General features: G+C 41.5%; 1 protein-coding gene across 1 annotated transcript; it reads right to left on the bottom strand.

Moving 5' to 3' along the window:
* LOC124880789 (histone H2B-like) lies at positions 1 to 747 on the bottom strand. Its single transcript, XM_047386141.1, has one exon. The coding sequence runs from the start codon at positions 731 to 733 to the stop codon at positions 359 to 361; it is 375 nt and encodes a 124-aa protein (XP_047242097.1). The 5' UTR covers positions 734 to 747; the 3' UTR covers positions 1 to 358.
* Positions 748 to 19,937: the final 19,190 nt, after the last annotated feature.

The raw sequence follows: 19,937 nt of genomic DNA, 5'->3' as shown, positions 1-19,937 counted from the left end.
AAATTTTTGCAAACTTTATTCAGTCAAATTTTTTTAGTGTTTTGCATTAGTCATGTTGCAGGAGGTAATTTTTATTTCTGCTAAAGCAGCTCAGGTGCACTCCCCCTTGGATTGTTTTTATATTACAGCATTAAAACACACAACTTTTAAAGCACAACATTGGTATTTGGTAAGAATTTTTCTTAACATCTCTAAGCTTAAAATTTTGTCATTTCAGAAACCCACCCCCCCCAAAAAAAAAAAGTTATCAAAATAATTTTAAGAGAATGTTAAATAGAAAGACATAATCAAGCTCTTCAGATGTGGTGGGTGGCTCTTAAAAGAGCCGTTGTGGTTGTTGGCTAAACAGCAGCATTGTTTACTTGGAGCTGGTGTACTTGGTGACGGCCTTGGTTCCCTCAGACACGGCGTGCTTGGCCAGCTCACCGGGCAGCAGGAGGCGCACAGCGGTCTGGATCTCCCTGGAGGTGATGGTGGAGCGCTTGTTGTAGTGAGCCAGACGAGAAGACTCGGAGGCGATGCGCTCAAAGATGTCGTTGACGAACGAGTTCATGATGCTCATGGCCTTGGAGGAGATGCCGGTGTCAGGGTGGACCTGCTTCAGCACCTTGTACACGTAGATGGCGTAGCTCTCCTTCCTGGTCTTTCTCTTCTTCTTGCCTCCTTTGCCGGTGGGCTTAGTCACGGCTTTCTTGGATCCCTTCTTAGGAGCAGACTTGGCGGGTTCAGGCATGTTTCCTCACTGAGTTTTACAGCAACGAATGAGATACTGAGGAGGGAAGCTGTTCTTATACAGAACCCATGTAAATTTAGCTGTACCGTCCCTTGGCTGTGATTGGCTGCGCCGCTCAGTCGATCAGGTGATGCTGGAAGTGAAACCGCATGACTTTTCAAACGTCCCGCGCAGTAGGACAAGCTTAAAAAAAAAAAAGCAATGTAATAATTAATTAGGAATTCACGGTTAATTTAGTGCATTTATTTGACACAATATGGCCACTGTTTTCATGTTAGTATGGACACTAAAGGTTTCTCCACAGAAAATAAAGTTTTCAAATATTTGTCAACTGCAAACCAATATTCAATATTAATAAAAAAAACACCATTGGTGAGTAAGGCTAACAATAGAACAGAAATTTCCATTGCCAAATATGTTTTTGGACCTTTAAGTCAATCAAACAATACAAGTAAAGCCCATTGTGCAATTAAATTTATGTCTCAGTATATAGCCACTTTATTTTAAGATATGTATCCTTAGACTCTTAAGACCCTTAACTGCTTTTTAACAATTAGTTTTGTTTGTTATAGTTATATAGCTACAGATAGGCCTTTGTTTATATAATTCATTTCCTTAAAACCTTCATTTTAAAAACTCAGAGATTAGGAAAATCTTCTTAAATGACTTGTTTTATATTATTTTAAATTATTTTAAACTAATACTGTTTTTATTGCTAACACATGTAAAAAAAAGTTTAATGATAGAAATAAAGTTTATTCTAACTTATCAAATACTTAATTCATCACAAGAAACATAAATGCCTCTGATCCACAACTGTCCTGGCTCAGAACATCTGGCTGCAGAAAGTAAAGTAGATTTGGTGCAGCAGAAGAGGCCTCTGAGGGGAGATGAGTGGTGTCTGAGGAACAACATCATAGCTGGAGTTTTGGCTTGGTTCTATGTGATAACCTTCATCACATACAGCCATTAGTAAGAGCCTGAAAGCAATTAGAGAACAACAATTAAATTTAGATAATTGTCTGGGTTTTTTTTGTATAACGGCTTGCAAACGGATTCGTTTTTTATGGGAAATTCAAAATTGTTCCAATTTCCCATTAAGGGCCATTATTCTAAAATTGTTAGATTGTTTAGACACGGTTTCTTTTAGAACACTTAGTAAAGAAGACTTTAGTAAACTTGTTCTCTGGACTGTTTTTTATTCTTATTGAAACAAATTGCTGCCATCATAACGAAAACAACGGTAATGTACGTGACGTGAACAAACGGCTGTTCACTGATTGGCCGTGGGTGTGGCCAGCCGTAAGAGTCGGCCAGCATAAAAAAAAAAACAACCGCGATTTTCAAACGTGCACTCAAGAAAGTGAGAGAAACATATGATGGAGTCCGTACAGTTATCCGGAAAAGTCACCCCTTGGAGCAACGATGAGGTGTAAGTTTTCTGGCGATCATAGAAGACTGCAATATTCAGCAGCAGCTGGATGGGACGACAAGGATTGAAAAGGTGTTTGCTGATAGAGCCGATCAAATGGCCAGCCAAGGTTTTTACTGCATATTGCAGTAGTGCTTCATTCACGGTAATGCAGCACGACACATGATGCTTTAAAGCCACGCCTCCAGGAGGTGTTCCCTTCAGCGGAGCGAAAGTGGGTCAAATCGAGCCAGTGGTAAAGGGTCATTAGTTTATCAACATACCCCAGGGATAACACATAAACCAACAGGACAATTACAGCTAGGTTACAGTTTCCTCACTCTGTGGTCAGAGTTCCTTTGTGCATTCAGTTCAGTCCAGGGATCTTTGTTTTATATTCTTGCTACCCAGGTAGTGTATAATTTGATTCTGTTGATGCAAATGGTGGAAACCCAGAGTTTTTGGATGTCCCATGTGTCATTTCGGACAGAAACAAAGCCTTCACCCAAAGATCTGGATCCTGGCTCAGTAATGGAGTCTCTCTCTTCAATTTGATCACCACAAAATAACCACCCTGTACATTGCAGGGGCATTTCTTAATATTTTAAAATATCTCCTCAAAAATGCTGACTCATCCTGAAGAATTACACAGTAAAGAAAAAAATATTGCTGTAGCTGTTAGACCTGCTTGACCCTTGAAAAAATGATAATCAGGTTTTATAAAAACTTGCTAGTTTGCTTTTTTGCCTAAATTAATCACTGCCTTATTCATAATTTTAGGTTTTAGAACAAAGGACAGTATTTTTTTATAAACATTCTATATGTATGGAAAATGAAGGATATAGAAGACATTGTTTGCAACCTAATGACAAAGAAAATGACAATGATCACAACAACAAGCAGGAAGTTACTTCTCTGGCCTTCTCATTTGCATTTCAGAAATCATGTCAAGTGACTTGTAGACTTGGGGAGGAAGGGGTGAGCTCAATAATGTGTACTAGTGGAATAGGCTTGTGTCCCATTTAATTCTTAACAGGTACAAATAATAGAGCAGGAATTCTGGTCTGATGGTGCAATGATTAAATCAATCAATCAATCAGACAGTCAATCAATTCAACTTTATTTATGCAGGACTTTTCATAAAACAAAGCAACACAAAAACATTTTACAGGATTTAGAACACATACATTGTTTACCCAAACCAAGTCTTCACATTAGCAAATAAAAACATTTCTAATAAAAATATACAGAGAATCCCTTATGACGTCAGAGAATGTTGATTTGTGCAGCGGTACACACCAACACACATTTAAACAGAGTGATAGTTTTCCTAAGCGAAAAGCCTTTTGCTTTACTGTAAAAGACTTAAATTATGTCAAACACTTTAAAGCATTGCAAAAAAGAATAATGAGTTAAAACAATTTCATTGGTCCTAATAATAGTAATTAAACTACATATTGTGCTTAAATGGTCTGTATTAAATGTAATCCAATGTTATTAACATTTTAAGTTTGGATTCATTTATCAGGGATAAGCCTTCTTTATTTTCCCGCACTTCGCTTCCATCAGGCTATGTCCACTTCATTGTAATTCCTATAACTCCTTTCTCCTCCAGTCTGTCCTGGAGCTTTAGGGACAAGAACACCCATTTGGAAATGCATGATTTAAAGAAAACATTCACAAATACTCGCTTTTATTTTGGATTGCCTTACTGTAAACATTTAAAAATGTCGAGACTTGCCTTTTTCTGAAGCTTTCCTTTCAAAACTGGATTAATTACATCATTGGAGTCCTCTGTCTTCAATGAGAGTTTCACTGTGTGCTTCATTTCTAGCAGTAAATCAGATAGGAAAAAAATCTCTTATTTAGCACTAGAGCAAACCCTTCTTATGATACCAAGCTTTTTGCATGTTTCCACTAGTATTCCACTAGTCGAGACTCTGACTGGGTCACTTCAAAGCCTTAATCTTACTTTCAGTGAGAAGCATGTTGGTCAAATAAAACATTACCTTAAACCTAACATTGCCAGGGATGTAGCTAATTTTAAGCAGCCAAACACTCACCAGCTTGGATGCTGTAGCAGATGAATGGTAATTGGGTTTCACATGACCTAAACTTCCATTTCCCTGATTTAGTCAGAGACGTCTCTCCACATATGGCTGTCATTGAGCCAATTAGGTTAGAGCCGGTACCCCAGTTGCTGAACAGGAAGTTGCTTCTATCAGACCAGTAAAAGTCTGGATCTCTGAACAGACCGATCCATGCCCAATTTCCACTAGGAACCAGACTCTGAAACTTCTGGTTTTCATTGTTGTTCCTCACAGTAGCTAGGTCTATGAAGTTGTTCCTGCAGTACTCCTTTGCTTTGATCCAATTCATTGGTTTGTTCACGAGAACAAATTCAGGATGCAGTTGGGTTCCTGTGATTATGAAGGACAGAAGTAAGAAGAAGTTCTACTTTTCAGTGGAAAACATTTTTTTTATAAAAATGTGCAGCTTGATATTATTACCATTGTAACATATAAATGGATATTCCAGTGTACAATAATCATCCCACCATCTACCATGGAGATCAGTACACACACAAAACTGATTAGCTGAAACAAAATCTGGATCCTCATCATACGTTGCCCAGTTCCTGTAGTCGGCCCCACTCCCATTGAAACCATTAGACCACTTCCAGTCAATCACACTATACACTCCAATCCAGGCCTCGGATATGTGAAGAGCAGATTTAAGTGTGTTGTTAAGTTGTTTAATTTCTTCATAATTTTTAATGGTGGCCAGGTCTTTGTAGTTTTCTCTGCAGTAGTTCTGAGCTTCAGTCCAAGTCAAAGACTGGCTAACAAAGATAAACTGACGGGTGACGCAGCTAGAGAGGATGAGACAATCTGGAAGAAAACATTCTTGAAAAGTTAATGTGGTCTGAAACCAGTAACATACCGCTGTACTTATACGTTGTTAAAAGTTATCCTTACTTTTAAATACATATATATATATTATTTTAAAAATGATTGTCATACCTGCAAGAAACACCACTCCTAACAAGATCTTCTCCATCATGATGCTGCTCTGTGAACTGTAGAAGGAAGCTCTGCGTTTCTACTGAATGTGCATGTGTGTGTCTCGTGTGTCTCTGTCATTGTGCTGTATTTGACTATATGGAAATGTTTCCAGATAAACCTTTTTCAGGCTTGCTACTATAAATTTCATGCTGCCCATGAATACATGTTTGGATAGTAATAAACTTTACAAATATTAATATATTTCTAAAATAACATGAATTTATTTAAATAGTGTTCAACCCCACCTAAGTTAAGGTGCAATGAAATACAACAGATCACTAGGTTAACACTGTTTGAAGTGCTGATAGGAAAGTAGAGACCCACTACAGACAGGAGGTCCACGAGCTGATTCAGTGGTGCTCCAGGAACAAGCTGATCCTTAACACCACCAAGACAAAGGAAGTTATAGTAGATTACAGGAGGTCCAGGAAAACTGAACATGCTCCTCTCTGCAAGTAGGGAGAGGTGGTGGAAAATACAGGGGTTGGACAATGAAACTTAAACACCTGTCATTTTAGTGTGGGAGGTTTCATGGCTAAATTGGACCAGCCTGGTAGCCAGTCTTCATTGATTGCACATTGCACCAGTAAGAGCAGAGTGTGAAGGTTCAATTAGCAGGGTAAGAGCACAGTTTAGCTCAAAATATTGAAATGCACACAACATTATGGGTGACATACAAGAGTTCAAAAGAGGACAAATTGTTGGTGCACGTCTTGCTGGCGCATCTGTGACCAAGACAGCAAGTCTTTGTGATGTATCAAGAGCCACGGTATCCAGGGTAATGTCAGCATACCACCAAGAAGGACGAACCACATCCAACAGGATTAACTGTGGACGCAAGAGGAAGCTGTCTGAAAGGGATGTTCGGGTGCTAACCCGGATTGTATCCAAAAAACATAAAACCACGGCTGCCCAAATCACGGCAGAATTAAATGTGCACCTCAACTCTCCTGTTTCCACCAGAACTGTCCATCGGGAGCTCCACAGGGTCAATATACACGGCCGGGCTGCTATAGCCAAACCTTTGGTCACTCATGCCAATGCCAAACGTTTCAATGGTGCAAGGAGCGCAAATCTTGGGCTGTGGACAATGTGAAACATGTATTGTTCTCTGATGAGTCCACCTTTACTGTTTTCCCCACATCCGGGAGAGTTACGGTGTGGAGAAGCCCCAAAGATGCGTACCACCCAGACTGTTGCATGCCCAGAGTGAAGCATGGGGTGGATCCGTGATGGTTTGGTCTGCCATATCATGGCATTCCCTTGGTCCAATACTTGTGCTAGATGGGCGCGTCACTGCCAAGGACTACCGAACCATTCTTGAGGACCATGTGCATCCAATGGTTCAAACATTGTATCCTGAAGGCGGTGCCGTGTATCAGGATGACAATGCACCAATACACACAGCAAGACTGGTGAAAAATTGGTCACTCACATAATTTCGTTTGAGCCTCCTGGCATAAATGACAATAAAGGACTATTTTATAACAATATTAAACAACAACACATCCAAACCAAGTTCCTGCATTTGTGGTTACATACTAGATGTCTACAGGTAGATTTTTGTTTAGGAATCGATCTTGAACTAAAAAAAATGCAATTCATTTATAAAATGATATTTATATCCACCACTAACTCCCACCCAGTTACTAACACTATTAACTTGCTGTTTGGTACTTCCAGATTATCTATAGAATGTCCAGACTTACAGGTCCTTCTCAAAAAATTAGCATATTGTGATAAAGTTCATTATTTTCTATAATGTAATAATGAAAATTTAACATTCATATATTTTAGATTCATTGCACACTAACTGAAATATTTCAGGTCTTTTATTGTCTTAATATGGATGATTTTGGCATACAGCTCATGAAAACCCAAAATTCCTATCTCACAAAATTAGCATATTTCATCCGATCAATAAAAGAAAAGTGTTTTTAATACAAAAAACGTCAACCTTCAAATAATTATGTACAGTTATGCACTCAATACTTGGTCGGGAATCCTTTTGCAGAAGTGACTGCTTCAATGCGGCATGGCATGGAGGCAATCAGCCTGTGGCACTGCTGAGTTCTTATGGAGGCCCAGGATGCTTCGATAGCGGCCTTTAGCTCATCCAGAGTGTTGGGTCTTGAGTCTCTCAACGTTCTCTTCACAATATCCCACAGATTCTCTATGGGGTTCAGGTCAGGAGAGTTGGCAGGCCAATTGAGCACAGTGATACCATGGTCAGTAAACCATTTACCAGTGGTTTTGGCACTGTGATGTAATGGAAAATTCTTTTAAAGTGCTCTGATATTCCCTTCACCTCTCACATTTGTTTCTGTGTTGTATCACTCACAGGTGACCTTCCATCTACCTCTCACCTCTGACCTCTGTGTTTGATGAGTGTTCTGTTTTATTTAGCAGATGGACTCTAAATTCACATGCTGGAGAGTTTTATGGTTAACCCTTCCTGAAGTGTATATTTCAAAGGAAGGTAGATGGGTGCCCTCATAAATAACTTTGTTAACTCTGACCCGGGGAGGGTCTAGGGGCCATATTTCTAAAACTCTTTGAAGTTGAGATAACACCCTCATTTTTAGTATAAATACTGTTTGTGATTTCTGTTCGTGGCTCTGTTTAACTGACTTGCTTGGTGACAGAGTCATTCAAACGCTGAATGCCTTTGAATAAAACTTATTAAGACAAAGTCCGGATTTTCTCTTCTTGTGAGTCAACTTCTCTCCACTTTGATAAGAAATTCCACAACAATTTTGGCGTCACGAACAGGATCTAACGTGCCAGAGGAGACCGCAGGAGGGGACACGGACGCCTGGCCAGCCTGGAGACGTTGTCCTCAGTTCACCTCCATATTACGGTAGTGGAGTCCGGGTGTCCGCCTGCGGCTTCTGGTCGATTGGATCCGAACTAATTGTCTACAAATATATCTGGGTGAGAAGTTGCTCTGTATGATATAATGTTTTTGTTTTTTACACATTAACCATCATCTCCTAATTAAATAATTAGGTTCTGGAGTTGCGAGAGGGAGGACATCAGCTGAGTGCCACATCACCCTGTAGAGGTATACAGGGAGGTTGTTATTGGAAACGATAACAAAAAGCAGAACAAAGGGTTTTGCGGGTGGTTTTTAGCAATTTTCTACACCTTATAAAGGAGAAAAGTCAGTCGGCAGACGTGCCGCTGAACAGGTAAAAAGAAGAAATGGGTTCCGGAACCTCAAAGGCATCAGGGGTGTCTCCTTCTCCAGACTCTGCGATTTATAAAATAATGAAAGAAAAAGGGGGAGATGATTGTGTTACATGTGCTTTAATTTGGGAGGACAAGTTTGGTTTTCCACAAGGTGGAAGTTTGAGTGTAAATCAGTTGAATAAAATAAAACAGTTGATGGATGGTGATTGGGAGAAAATAAAAAATAAAAAAAGGATTAAAAAACAAGATTTAGATCAGAGAGAAAAATGGGTAAAATGTTGGAATGAATGGATTACGGAGGCTATGCGTAGGGAAAGAAAATCCGAATTGAAACAGATGGCAGGGGGAAAAGATTTGTCCGGGGACGTGGGAAACAGGTATGACAATGCTGGTTGTGCCGTTGATTACCCCACGTTTCCACCTCCATATAGACCTAGTGATGCTTCACCCTCCTGTCTATATCCATCTTTACAGACGGAGTTGCGGGCCCTCCAGATGGCAGACCTCGATCTAGACTCCCGTCCTCCTCCAGCAGCGGGCCAACCAGCAGCAGGCCAACCAGCAGCGGGCCAACCAGCAAATCTGCCCGCAAGTCAGCCAGGACAACTCGCCAGTCCGCTTCAGTATCAGCCCGTGAGTCAACCCACACATCCACCTGCAGTGCAGGCTGATCTCACTCAGCACAGCGGCCCCAGCGGAGTGGAAGGTGTGATTATGCACCAGCCTACAGATGAGCAGCGACCGGGATCATCAAAGGACAACAAAATACCTTTCCTCTCCTCTCCTGTTAGTTTTCATGAGTTTACATGGCTACGAAGTGGAAGACAACGAGGACAAGATAAAAAAGAGGAAGGAGAGTATCAATGTCCTATGTTGGAAGTAGCCGGAACAAATGAGCCTCAGTTGGTGTTTCGACCGTGGACTGCAGCAGACATCCAAGCCAGTGCCGCGTTACTTCCGGATCCCGTAGAAGACGGAAGAAAGTTTGCTACGGAATTTAAAGCTTTATGCCATGAAATGAGACCTACCGGCACAGAAATTCGCCGGCTCCTTGCAGCAAAAATCAAACCTGGAGATTTAGTTGGTCTGAGATTGCCAGATCCTGCAGTGCGCCTTGGAGAGACAACTGGAGGTGAAAATGGTGATTTAAATCATCGTAATGGACCATGGTATAGTGCCATAGAACATTTGTGCACTGACTTGATCACAAAATTTCCACAGAGGAGTGATTGTGCCGTGCTACAACAAGTTAAACAACGTCCTGATGAGACAGTCGCTGATTTTCTTTACCGGATGGAAGAAGCGTTCAATAAACATTCAGGTATGGAGCGCCCCGCTGACTTTACCGTTTTGGGCCCCTGGGAAAAGATGCTGTGTGGATATATTATGGAAGGACTTCTCCCTGAGATCGCAGCACAAACTAAGACTCTTTATGTTGGTTGGAGACATGGGGTGCGTTTTGAGGAGCTGAAAAGACATGCTTTACACAGCGATGATGTTATCAACGACAGGAAGAAGAAAAAAGCGGACAAAAGAGAGACTGATTTGCATAACGCTGCCTTGACCCTGTATTACAGTACAAATCAACGTGGTTCTTTTCCTCGAGGACGAGGCCGGGGACGCCGGGGCAGAGGTCGGGGAAGGGGACAGTGGTCCCGCTCTGATGCTTGCCATAAATGTGGAAAGTTGGGACACTGGAGGAATGAATGTCCAGAGAAACTGCAGCAGCCGGACACCGGTAACTGACGGGGGGAGGACGGGACCCTGGATCTGGCTGTCATTCGCATTGAGGAGGGGTCTCTTAAGGAGCGTGAGGTTTCACAAACACACACACAGTTGCATGAAAATACTGATTCACATAGGTTGCTTACAGAGGCCATATTACACTTAGAAGGTGCCTCCGTAGTTTTACCAGGCACGTATCTCCATACACAGAACCCTGCTTTTAAAAGAATGCCTATGTTTTCTATGATGGTGATGGATGAAGAAATTTCTTTTGTTGTAGATTCAGGAGCGACACACTCTGTTTTATCAGCTAAATGTATCAAAGAGCAGCCAAAACTGAGTGGTCGATATGTTCATTCTGTCTCTGCTTCAGGTGAAACAGTTAGGGAAAGTTTTTCTGTTCCTCTAAAGTGTTCCACTCCACAGGGAGTGCAGTTAAAACACTCTTTTTTGGTGTCTCCTTTGTGTCCTTTAAATTTGATGGGTAGAGATTTGATGTGCAGATTAAATATTGCTATTATTTCAAACCCTGATGGACTGACAGTTCACACTCAGAAGGACTTTGACTATGACTATATTGCAGTACATTGGGCCCCAGAGCAACCTTTATATGCATATCAGTGGAAGCTTCCAGTTGGTCCTGTACCTCAACATTTTGTCACATTGGCAGTAAATGCTGTGACACCTGATAGTGAGATAATGAGTGCAGATGATCTGCATTGTACTTCACATGTATCTGAAGGACCTGATTTTGATTATGAGGACAGTTGGTACAAAATTACAAATGAGAGAGTGCACCTCTCTGACATGTACTGGAATGATCACACAGCAGCTTTATCTGTGACTTTAACCTCTGAACAGCTGCATTTTTTTCAAGTTTCTGGTTCGGTGCCGCATGTATCATTGGCCAAGTCTGAAAATATGGAATGGAAGGATGTGGGGTTTTTTGTTAGACGTTGTCTCCTTGCCACGGATTGGAGGGAGACAGATGTCCCATATGTGTTTGTGTCTCCTTCTCAAAATGCTTTTAAAAGACATTGTCCCACTGTTGTTTCCTGTAATCGTACAGTGCAACTGATTTCACATTCACATCTGTTTTTAGCTACTGCTTCTTCTGCGGATGCAGATCTTGAAGAGCTGCCTGATTCATTGTGGGCTGCTCACAAATATGATGTTGGTCTTATTACAGATTGTGAGCCAGTTGTTGTTATTCCTAAATCAACCTACAGGCCATGTCAGAAACAATACTTATTGAAGAAGGAAGCTTTGGAGGGAATTCGTCCTGTTTTTGATTCCCTCCTTAAAGCTGGGGTAATTGTACCCTGTCCAAATTCACCTGTGAGAACACCGTTGTTCCCTGTGAAAAAAATTAGGCCCCCTGGAGAGCCTGACGAATGGAGATTTGTCATGGACCTTCAGGCTGTCAACCAGTCTGTTGTGGCCCGTGCACCATCAGTTCCGAACCCTTCTACGATTCTGTCACAAATTCCACCAGAAGCTAAATATTTTTCAGTGATAGACCTGGCAAATGCATTTTTTTCGGTCCCTGTACACAAGGACAGTCAGTATTGGTTTGCTTTTGAGTTTGATGGGAAGCCATATTGTTTTACTCGTCTTTGTCAGGGCTACACAGAGAGTCCAACTATTTTTAACACAGCTCTGAAGGACTCTTTGGCTGATTTGACTCTGTCTCCTGGAACTGTCCTTACACAGTATGTTGATGATTTATTATTATCAGCAGGATCAGAGGATCAGTGTAGGAAAGACACCTTGAAACTGCTTCAACATCTTCATAAGAAGGGTCACAAAGTTTCACGATCTAAAATGCAGTTTGTACAGAAAGAAGTGACATTTCTTGGTCATGTTCTCTCACATAAAAGCAGAAAACTGTCCCCTCAGCGCATTGAAGCTGTTCTGAAAATCCCAAAACCTGTCACCAAGAAACAAATGATGTCATTTTTGGGTATGACAGGTTATTGCAGAGCTCACATTCTGAATTACTCTGAGCTGGAAGCGCCTTTGGCCAGTTTAATATATGGGAGGAGCTTGGCAGCTGCAGACAAGATTAAATGGACAGATGAGGCAGAATTGGCTTTCAATGATTTAAAAACAGCCCTGTCTTCTGCGCCTGCATTGGCTTTACCAAACTCTGACAAGCCATTTATTCAAATGGTGGATGAAAAATCTGGTTTCATGTCATCTGTGTTGTTGCAATCTCATGGTGATAAATTGCGACCTGTGGCTTATTATTCCAGTAAGCTTGACCCAGTTGCAGCTGGGCTGCCTGGTTGTTTGCGAGCTGTTGCTGCAGCTGAGAAAGCAGTGTTGGCATCACGTGACGTTGTTGGATATAATCCATTGACAGTTTTTGTTCCACATTCTGTTTCCATCATCCTCCTGGAACAAAAGACGTCTCATCTATCAGCAGCAAGGTGGCTGAGGTATTCTTCAATATTATTGGACATGCCCAACATTACAATTAAACGTTGTAACACTTTAAATCCAGCCACACTACTGCCTACTGAGGAGGATGGTGAACGTCATGACTGCGCAGCTGTCTTAAATGTTGTTTGTACCCCTCGTCCTGACTTGCAAGACACCCCTTTGACTAACCCTGATCTTATCTTGTATGTAGATGGGTCTTCCTCCCGTTCTGCAGTGGGTCTGAACCAAGTAGGATTTGCAGTGTGCTCTGACTCAGCTGTTTTGCGCTCAGGTCCTTTGCCAGCGCATTACTCAGCTCAAACAGCTGAATTAATTGCTTTGACTGAAGCTTGCAAGTTGGCAGAAGGAAAGACTGTGACTATTTACACAGACTCAAGATATTGTTTCGGAGTGGTGCATGATTTCGGGGCCTTGTGGAAACATCGCTCCTTTTTGAAATCAGATGGAAAACCTATTTTGAATGCTAGACAAGTGTCTGATCTTTTGGATGCTATTATGTTACCCGCACGTTTGGCTGTGGTTAAGTGTGCTGCGCACACAGGACAGTCTGATTTTGTTTCTAGGGGTAATGCAGCCGCGGACTCGGCAGCAAAAAACCGCAGCTTTGAGGCCTTTCTCCTCAGATGAATCTTTTCTTTCTCTGACTGATCCGCAAGGTGTCACTGTTCCTGAAATGCAATCTTTTGCTACTTCACAGGAAAAAGAAAAATGGCGAAGAGCTGGGTGTATCTTTAACAGCAGTTCTGGCTGGCATGTTTCTGATGGTAGACCATGCCTGCCTAAACATTTTTTTCCCTGGTTTGCTAAATGGACGCATGGTTTGGATCATGTGTCCAAAGGGGGAATGCTGGATATGGTTAAAAAATACTGGTATACAAATGGGTTTTCAGTGGTAGCTGAAAATTATTGTAAAAGATGTTTGATCTGTGCTTCTCACAACCCCTCGAGGGTTCCTGCACAATCACAGGCGGCACATCCACCTCCACGGTTCCCATTTCAGCATTTGATGATGGATTTCATTGAATTGACACCTGCTGAAGGGAAGAAATATTGTTTAGTGGTCGTGGACATGTTTTCTAAATATGTTGAAGCGTTTCCAACAAAACACGCAGACAGCAGTGCTGTAGCGAAGTCTTTGTTGACAGAGATTCTTCCCCGTTGGGGGGTCCCAGAGGTGATTTCCAGTGATAACGGGACACATTTTGTCAACAAAGCTTTGCAAGAAATTAGTAAGCTTCTAGGTTTCCAGTTGAAGACACATTGTGCTTACCACCCACAATCAGGTGGAGCAGTAGAACGAGAAAATGGAACAATAAAAAATAAGTTGGCTAAATGCTGTGAAGAAACAGGTTTGTCCTGGCCGAAAGCGCTCCCTCTGGTTCTTATGTATATGCGGATGAGAAATAGATCCAGAGCTAATTTGAGTCCTTTTGAAATCCTTTTTGGGAGACCTGCAAATACAGGGGGAAGACCGAGTACTAACCTAAGCACACTAACAACTGCTCATTTTGAACATTCCATGTTGGAATATTGTAAGGTTCTGTCACGTTCTCTCTCTCTCTCCCATCAGACGGTGAAAGCTGCCTTACCCCCAGTAGCTGACAGACCCCTGCACCAGTTTCAGCCAGGACAGTGGGTGCTGATTAGAGATGCCAGGAGACGTCACTGGAGAGACAAGCGGTGGAGAGGTCCGTTTCAAATTCTGCTGGTGACTCACACTGCCGTAAAGGTCCAGGAACGTGACACCTGGGTCCATTTTACGCACTGCAAGGTGTTCACTGGAACACCACCCGAGCAGCATCCTGGTTCTGAACCTCCTACCTAGAGGAGCTTCCAACGACCGCCCACCTGTACCAGACTGGTAACAGGGCAGCTTGAAGCGCAGAAGCCACTCAGGAGAGGCAGCAGGATTTTTTTTATTATTATAATTTTTTTTTAAAGTTGTTTATAATTTGTTTTCTTTGAGAAAAAACTGTTTGCTTTCAGTACCAGAAGAAAGGACATTCCACTTCAAGGTCACGATGCAGTTAAGTGGACGATGGTCTGTTCTGATGCTAATGATTGGTATTTCAAGTATTTTTATAACTCTTGTGTTCATTTGGGAAAAGGTACAGCAAAGACAATGTAAGGCTAATTTGAGGAATTGTGCTAATAATACTCATCAGCGGATTCGGAGAGAGATCCATCACTTTTCTGACTACTATGATCATGCTGATAATGTCTGGTGGCAACTGATGCATCAAACCGTGAGGAAGATAAGAAATGATAGTTGCTATGTTTGTTGTTTGATTCCACATGCTATTAATGATCAACCATTTTTGGTACCAGTTCCTATTGATACTGCTTATACTCTAGCTACTTTCTTTCCAGATAACCAGTTGGTGGAGGTCATTTTTCCTTGGGTGAGGAATTATGCGGTACGGAAAAGCAGAAATGTTGGTAAATTTTCTAGTGAGACTAATTTAACGTGTGCGTCTACAGGAACTCTTTATAGATTTCGGGGTAATAGAAATCCAATTAAAGATCCAGATATTTGTATTGCTCAGGAGGAAAGCACACCTTATTTCCTTGGAAAGACAGAGGGTTGTAAAACTATTATACCAGTTTCATGTGCCTTGATCCACAGTAATACATCTAGACCTTGTCCTGTCAGAACTGATCCGTATACTATTTCAGAATCTTTGGCTCCAGATCCTTTTGTGTTAACTCTTAATCTTACAGCCTTACCGAATGGAAGTCAATTGTATGGCATGGCAGGTAAATTAACCAGGGTTCTTGTTACTTTTCCTAGTAGAGATGGGTTCTCGTGCCCTAAGAACATGGTTTGGATGTGTGGAAACAGATCATATCTGTATCTGCCTGCTAATTGGTCTGGAGTATGTTATCTAGCTCATTTACTACCTACAGTCACGACTTATGATTCACTCAGCCCATTATTAGAGAGGAAGACAATGCTCAAACGGCAAAAGAGAGCTAGGATCCCACATTGGAAAGGGATTTTGGGTACAATTTTTCCTAATTATGGTGCTGCTAACGCCGCCCATAGGATTAATGAGTTGTCAGTTGAGTTAGAAAATCTTACTGCTTTATCTGAGGAAGGTTTCACTGTTCTGACTACGGAGCAGCAGGCTATAAGAACTATGAGTTTGCAAAATAGAATGGCTTTGGATTATCTGTTAGCTGAGAGGGGTGGTGTTTGTCATTTAATTGGGGAACAATGTTGCACTTTTATTCCCGATGTGTCTAAGAACATGACGAATATCCATGATAAGTTTGAGGACTTGCTGACGACCCAACAGAAAGAGAATATGAGTTCCTCTTGGACTCCTTGGTCTTGGTTCTTTACTGGTGGATGGACATCTTGGTTAGTAAAGATTGGAGTGATTCTTTTATGTTTCTTTTTGATTTTGGTGTTTCTTTCATGTTGTATTATTCCAATGGTTAGGGGACTGGTGATGAGACTGGTACGTTTTTCTGTGTTGCCTGTTGATAAGGATGTGAACTTAATTTCTGTTTGTCATGATTGTGATGATTCTGCATTTGCGGTGGCAGATGGTATGGATACCGATGGATTTTATGTTGCTTAAGATGCTTTAATGATGTGCTAACTCTAAAGTGTTTAGGGAGTTATTACTGATGTTCAGCATTTTAGTGGTATATATAGAGATTTGGAGTTTTTTTATTTTTTTTTAGTGTTGTTATCCTTATTGTTTTAGCTTTGTTTTGGTTGTAATTTGAGAACAGTAGATCTTAGAGGAAGCCATGAAATAACACATGTATTTGTTATGTATTCTTTTCATTTATTAGTTTTACTTTGATTATGAGCTTGGGTGCTGGTTTTGTAAAATTTTCTTTTAGTTTTGTGATTATCTTGTAATCAGAAGAAAGGAGTGTAATGGAAAATTCTTTTAAAGTGCTCTGATATTCCCTTCACCTCTCACATTTGTTTCTGTGTTGTATCACTCACAGGTGACCTTCCATCTACCTCTCACCTCTGACCTCTGTGTTTGATGAGTGTTCTGTTTTATTTAGCAGATGGACTCTAAATTCACATGCTGGAGAGTTTTATGGTTAACCCTTCCTGAAGTGTATATTTCAAAGGAAGGTAGATGGGTGCCCTCATAAATAACTTTGTTAACTCTGACCCGGGGAGGGTCTAGGGGCCATATTTCTAAAACTCTTTGAAGTTGAGATAACACCCTCATTTTTAGTATAAATACTGTTTGTGATTTCTGTTCGTGGCTCTGTTTAACTGACTTGCTTGGTGACAGAGTCATTCAAACGCTGAATGCCTTTGAATAAAACTTATTAAGACAAAGTCCGGATTTTCTCTTCTTGTGAGTCAACTTCTCTCCACTTTGATAAGAAATTCCACAACAGTGAGCAGGTGCCAGGTCGTGCTGAAAAATGAAATCTTCATCTCCATAAAGCTTTTCAGCAGATGGAAGCATGAAGTGCTCAAAAATCTCCTGATAGCTAGCTGCATTGACCCTGCCCTTGATAAAACACAGTGGACCAACACCAGCAGCTGACACGGTACCCCAGACCATCACTGACTGTGGGTACTTGACACTGGACTTCTGGCATTTTGGCATTTCCTTCTCCCCAGTCTTCCTCCAGACTCTGGCACCTTGATTTCCGAATGACATGCAGAATTTGCTTTCATCCGAAAAAAGTACTTTGGACCACTGAGCAACAGTCCAGTGCTGCTTCTCTGTAGCCCAGGACTGGGGAATGCGGCACCTGTAGCCCATTTCCTGCACACGCCTGTGCACGGTGGCTCTGGATGTTTCTACTCCAGACTCAGTCCACTGCTTCCGCAGGTCCCCCAAGGTCTGGAATCGTCCCTTCTCCACAATCTTCCTCAGGGTCCGGTCACCTCTTCTCGTTGTGCAGCGTTTTCTGCCACACTTTTTCCTTCCCACAGACTTCCCACCGAGGTGCCTTGATACAGCACTCTGGGAACAGCCTATTCGTTCAGAAATTTCTTTCTGTGTCTTACCCTCTTGCTTGAGGGTGTCATTAGTGGCCTTCTGGACAGCAGTCAGGTCGGCAGTCTTACCCATGATTGGGGTTTTGAGTGATGAACCAGGCTGGGAGTTTTAAAGGCCTCAGGAATCTTTTGCAGGTGTTTAGAGTTAACTCGTTGATTCAGATGATTAGGTTCATAGCTCGTTTAGAGACCCTTTTAATGATATGCTAATTTTGTGAGATAGGAATTTTGGGTTTTCATGAGCTGTATGACAAAATCATCCGTATTAAGACAATAAAAGACCTGAAATATTTCAGTTAGTGTGCAATGAATCTAAAATATATGATGGTTACATTTTCATCATGACATTATGGAAAATAATGAACTTTATCACAATATGCTAATTTTTTGAGAAGGACCTGTACAACCTGTATCTTGAACAGTATTTAAGCAAGGGTTAACATTTTGCTACCAGGACATGCAGATGCTAGACTTCTAGTGGCTCAGAAGACACAGATCAAAACAGGTCAAAAACACAAATATCTATCTACACTTTGTCATGTTACAACATCAAACTTCAATGTAGTTTATTGAGATAGTTGTAAAGGGGAAATGCTCCTGTCAGGGATCAATTTAGTTTAAATTCAAATCAGTTTATTTATATAGTGCCAATTCACACAAAATGTCATCTCAAGGCATTTAAAACATTTATCATTCATCTTCTATACCACTTATTCCATAGTGGATTACGGGGGAGCTGCAGTCTACGGGCAAGAGGCGGGGTACACCCTGGACAGGTCGCCAATCCATCACACGGTAAACACAGAGACATACAGGGCAAACAACCACACATTCACACCTAAGGCCAATTTAGAGAGACCAATTAACCTACCAGTCATGTTTTTGGACTGTGGGAGGAAGCCAGAGTACCCGGTGAGAACCCACGCATGCACAGGGAGAACATGCGAACTCCATGCAGAAAAACCCGCAGCCCGGGGTCAAACCCAGGACCTTCTTGCTGCACGGCAACAGTGCTACCAACTGCGCAACTGTGCAGAATTACACAGATTCCAAATCATATACATACTTTCCAATTATTTCCAAGCTAACATACAATGCAAACAAATTGGTGTATTATTCAAATTGGATAAAAATATTCAACCTAAGTAAACCCAGCAGATTGCATTGCGTCACTGACTCCAAAGGTGTTTCAGAGTATTTGGGAGTACATCCAATAGGCCTCACAACCGCAGACCACATGTAACAACACCAGCCCAGGACCTCCCAATCCAGCATTTTCACCTCCAAGATCACCGGTTCACTTGACCAAAGAATTTCTGCGCAAACTGTCAGAAACCATCTAAGGGAAGCACATCTGTCTCCTCGTTGTCCTCATCGGGGTCTCAATCTGACTGCAGTTTGTCGTGATAACCAACTTGAGAGGAGAAATGCTCACATTTGATGGCGTCTGGCTCTTCGGAGAAGTGTTCTCTTAACAAATGAATCCTGGTTTTTACTGTACTGGGCAGATCTCAGGTCGTCTAAATGGCATCTTGTGAGTAAGTTACCAGTTTTCCCAATTCATGGCCTACATACTGACCAGACATGTCACCTATTGAGCACATTTGGGATTCTTTGGGTCAGCGTAGTGACCCAAAGAAGAGACTGCGTGCTCCTGTTCCTGCCAATATCCAGCAATTTTGCACAGAATTGGAGAGGAGTGGACCAGCATTCCACAGGCCACAATCAACAACCTGATCAACTCTATGTGAGTGAGATGTGTTGTCCTGCGTGTGGCAAACGGTGGTCACACCAGATACTGACTGGTTTTGGACACTCTGGATATGCAACACCAGCAAGCTGGATGGATTATCTTGTCAAAGGTGAAGTGCTCACTAACAGATTTAGACAGATTTGTGATACATCTCTTAGTGTGACTGGGAAGAGTCACACTAAATAAAACCTGCTCACAAAGCTCTCTTCTATCTGTGCCAACGATGATGTTGCCAGATATTCAAAACTGTCAGCTTAACGCCAAAACTAGCTTACAGTCAAAAATGTGGGTGTATTCAAATAATTCCTGGAAAACCTTTATGCTTAGTGCCAGTTTGAAAAACATCAACAGATAACATAGAATTTATTTACATGTTTCAAAAATATTAAACAATATTTCTAAATGCAATACAGAGGGTTAGATTGATGTCAGTCTTGTTAGGTTAGGCCCTGTCCACATTAACACAGATCTTTAGCCCAACTGATATTTTGTACTGTTTGCACATTTATTATGAGAAAAGGGGAAGCTTTTTAAAAATGTGTCTGTGATTAAAAAAAGAGTACCAATCCGTTTCTCTGCCTGAAACCACATCAGTAATTAAGCAGTTTTAGTATTTTCTT

This window comes from Girardinichthys multiradiatus, chromosome 14 (genome assembly GCF_021462225.1).
Source record: "Girardinichthys multiradiatus isolate DD_20200921_A chromosome 14, DD_fGirMul_XY1, whole genome shotgun sequence".
In the NCBI taxonomy this organism is placed as follows: Eukaryota; Metazoa; Chordata; class Actinopteri; order Cyprinodontiformes; family Goodeidae; genus Girardinichthys; species Girardinichthys multiradiatus.
The sequence above is the reverse complement of the archived record's forward strand: the minus strand, read 5'-3'. Positions and strand labels throughout refer to the sequence as shown.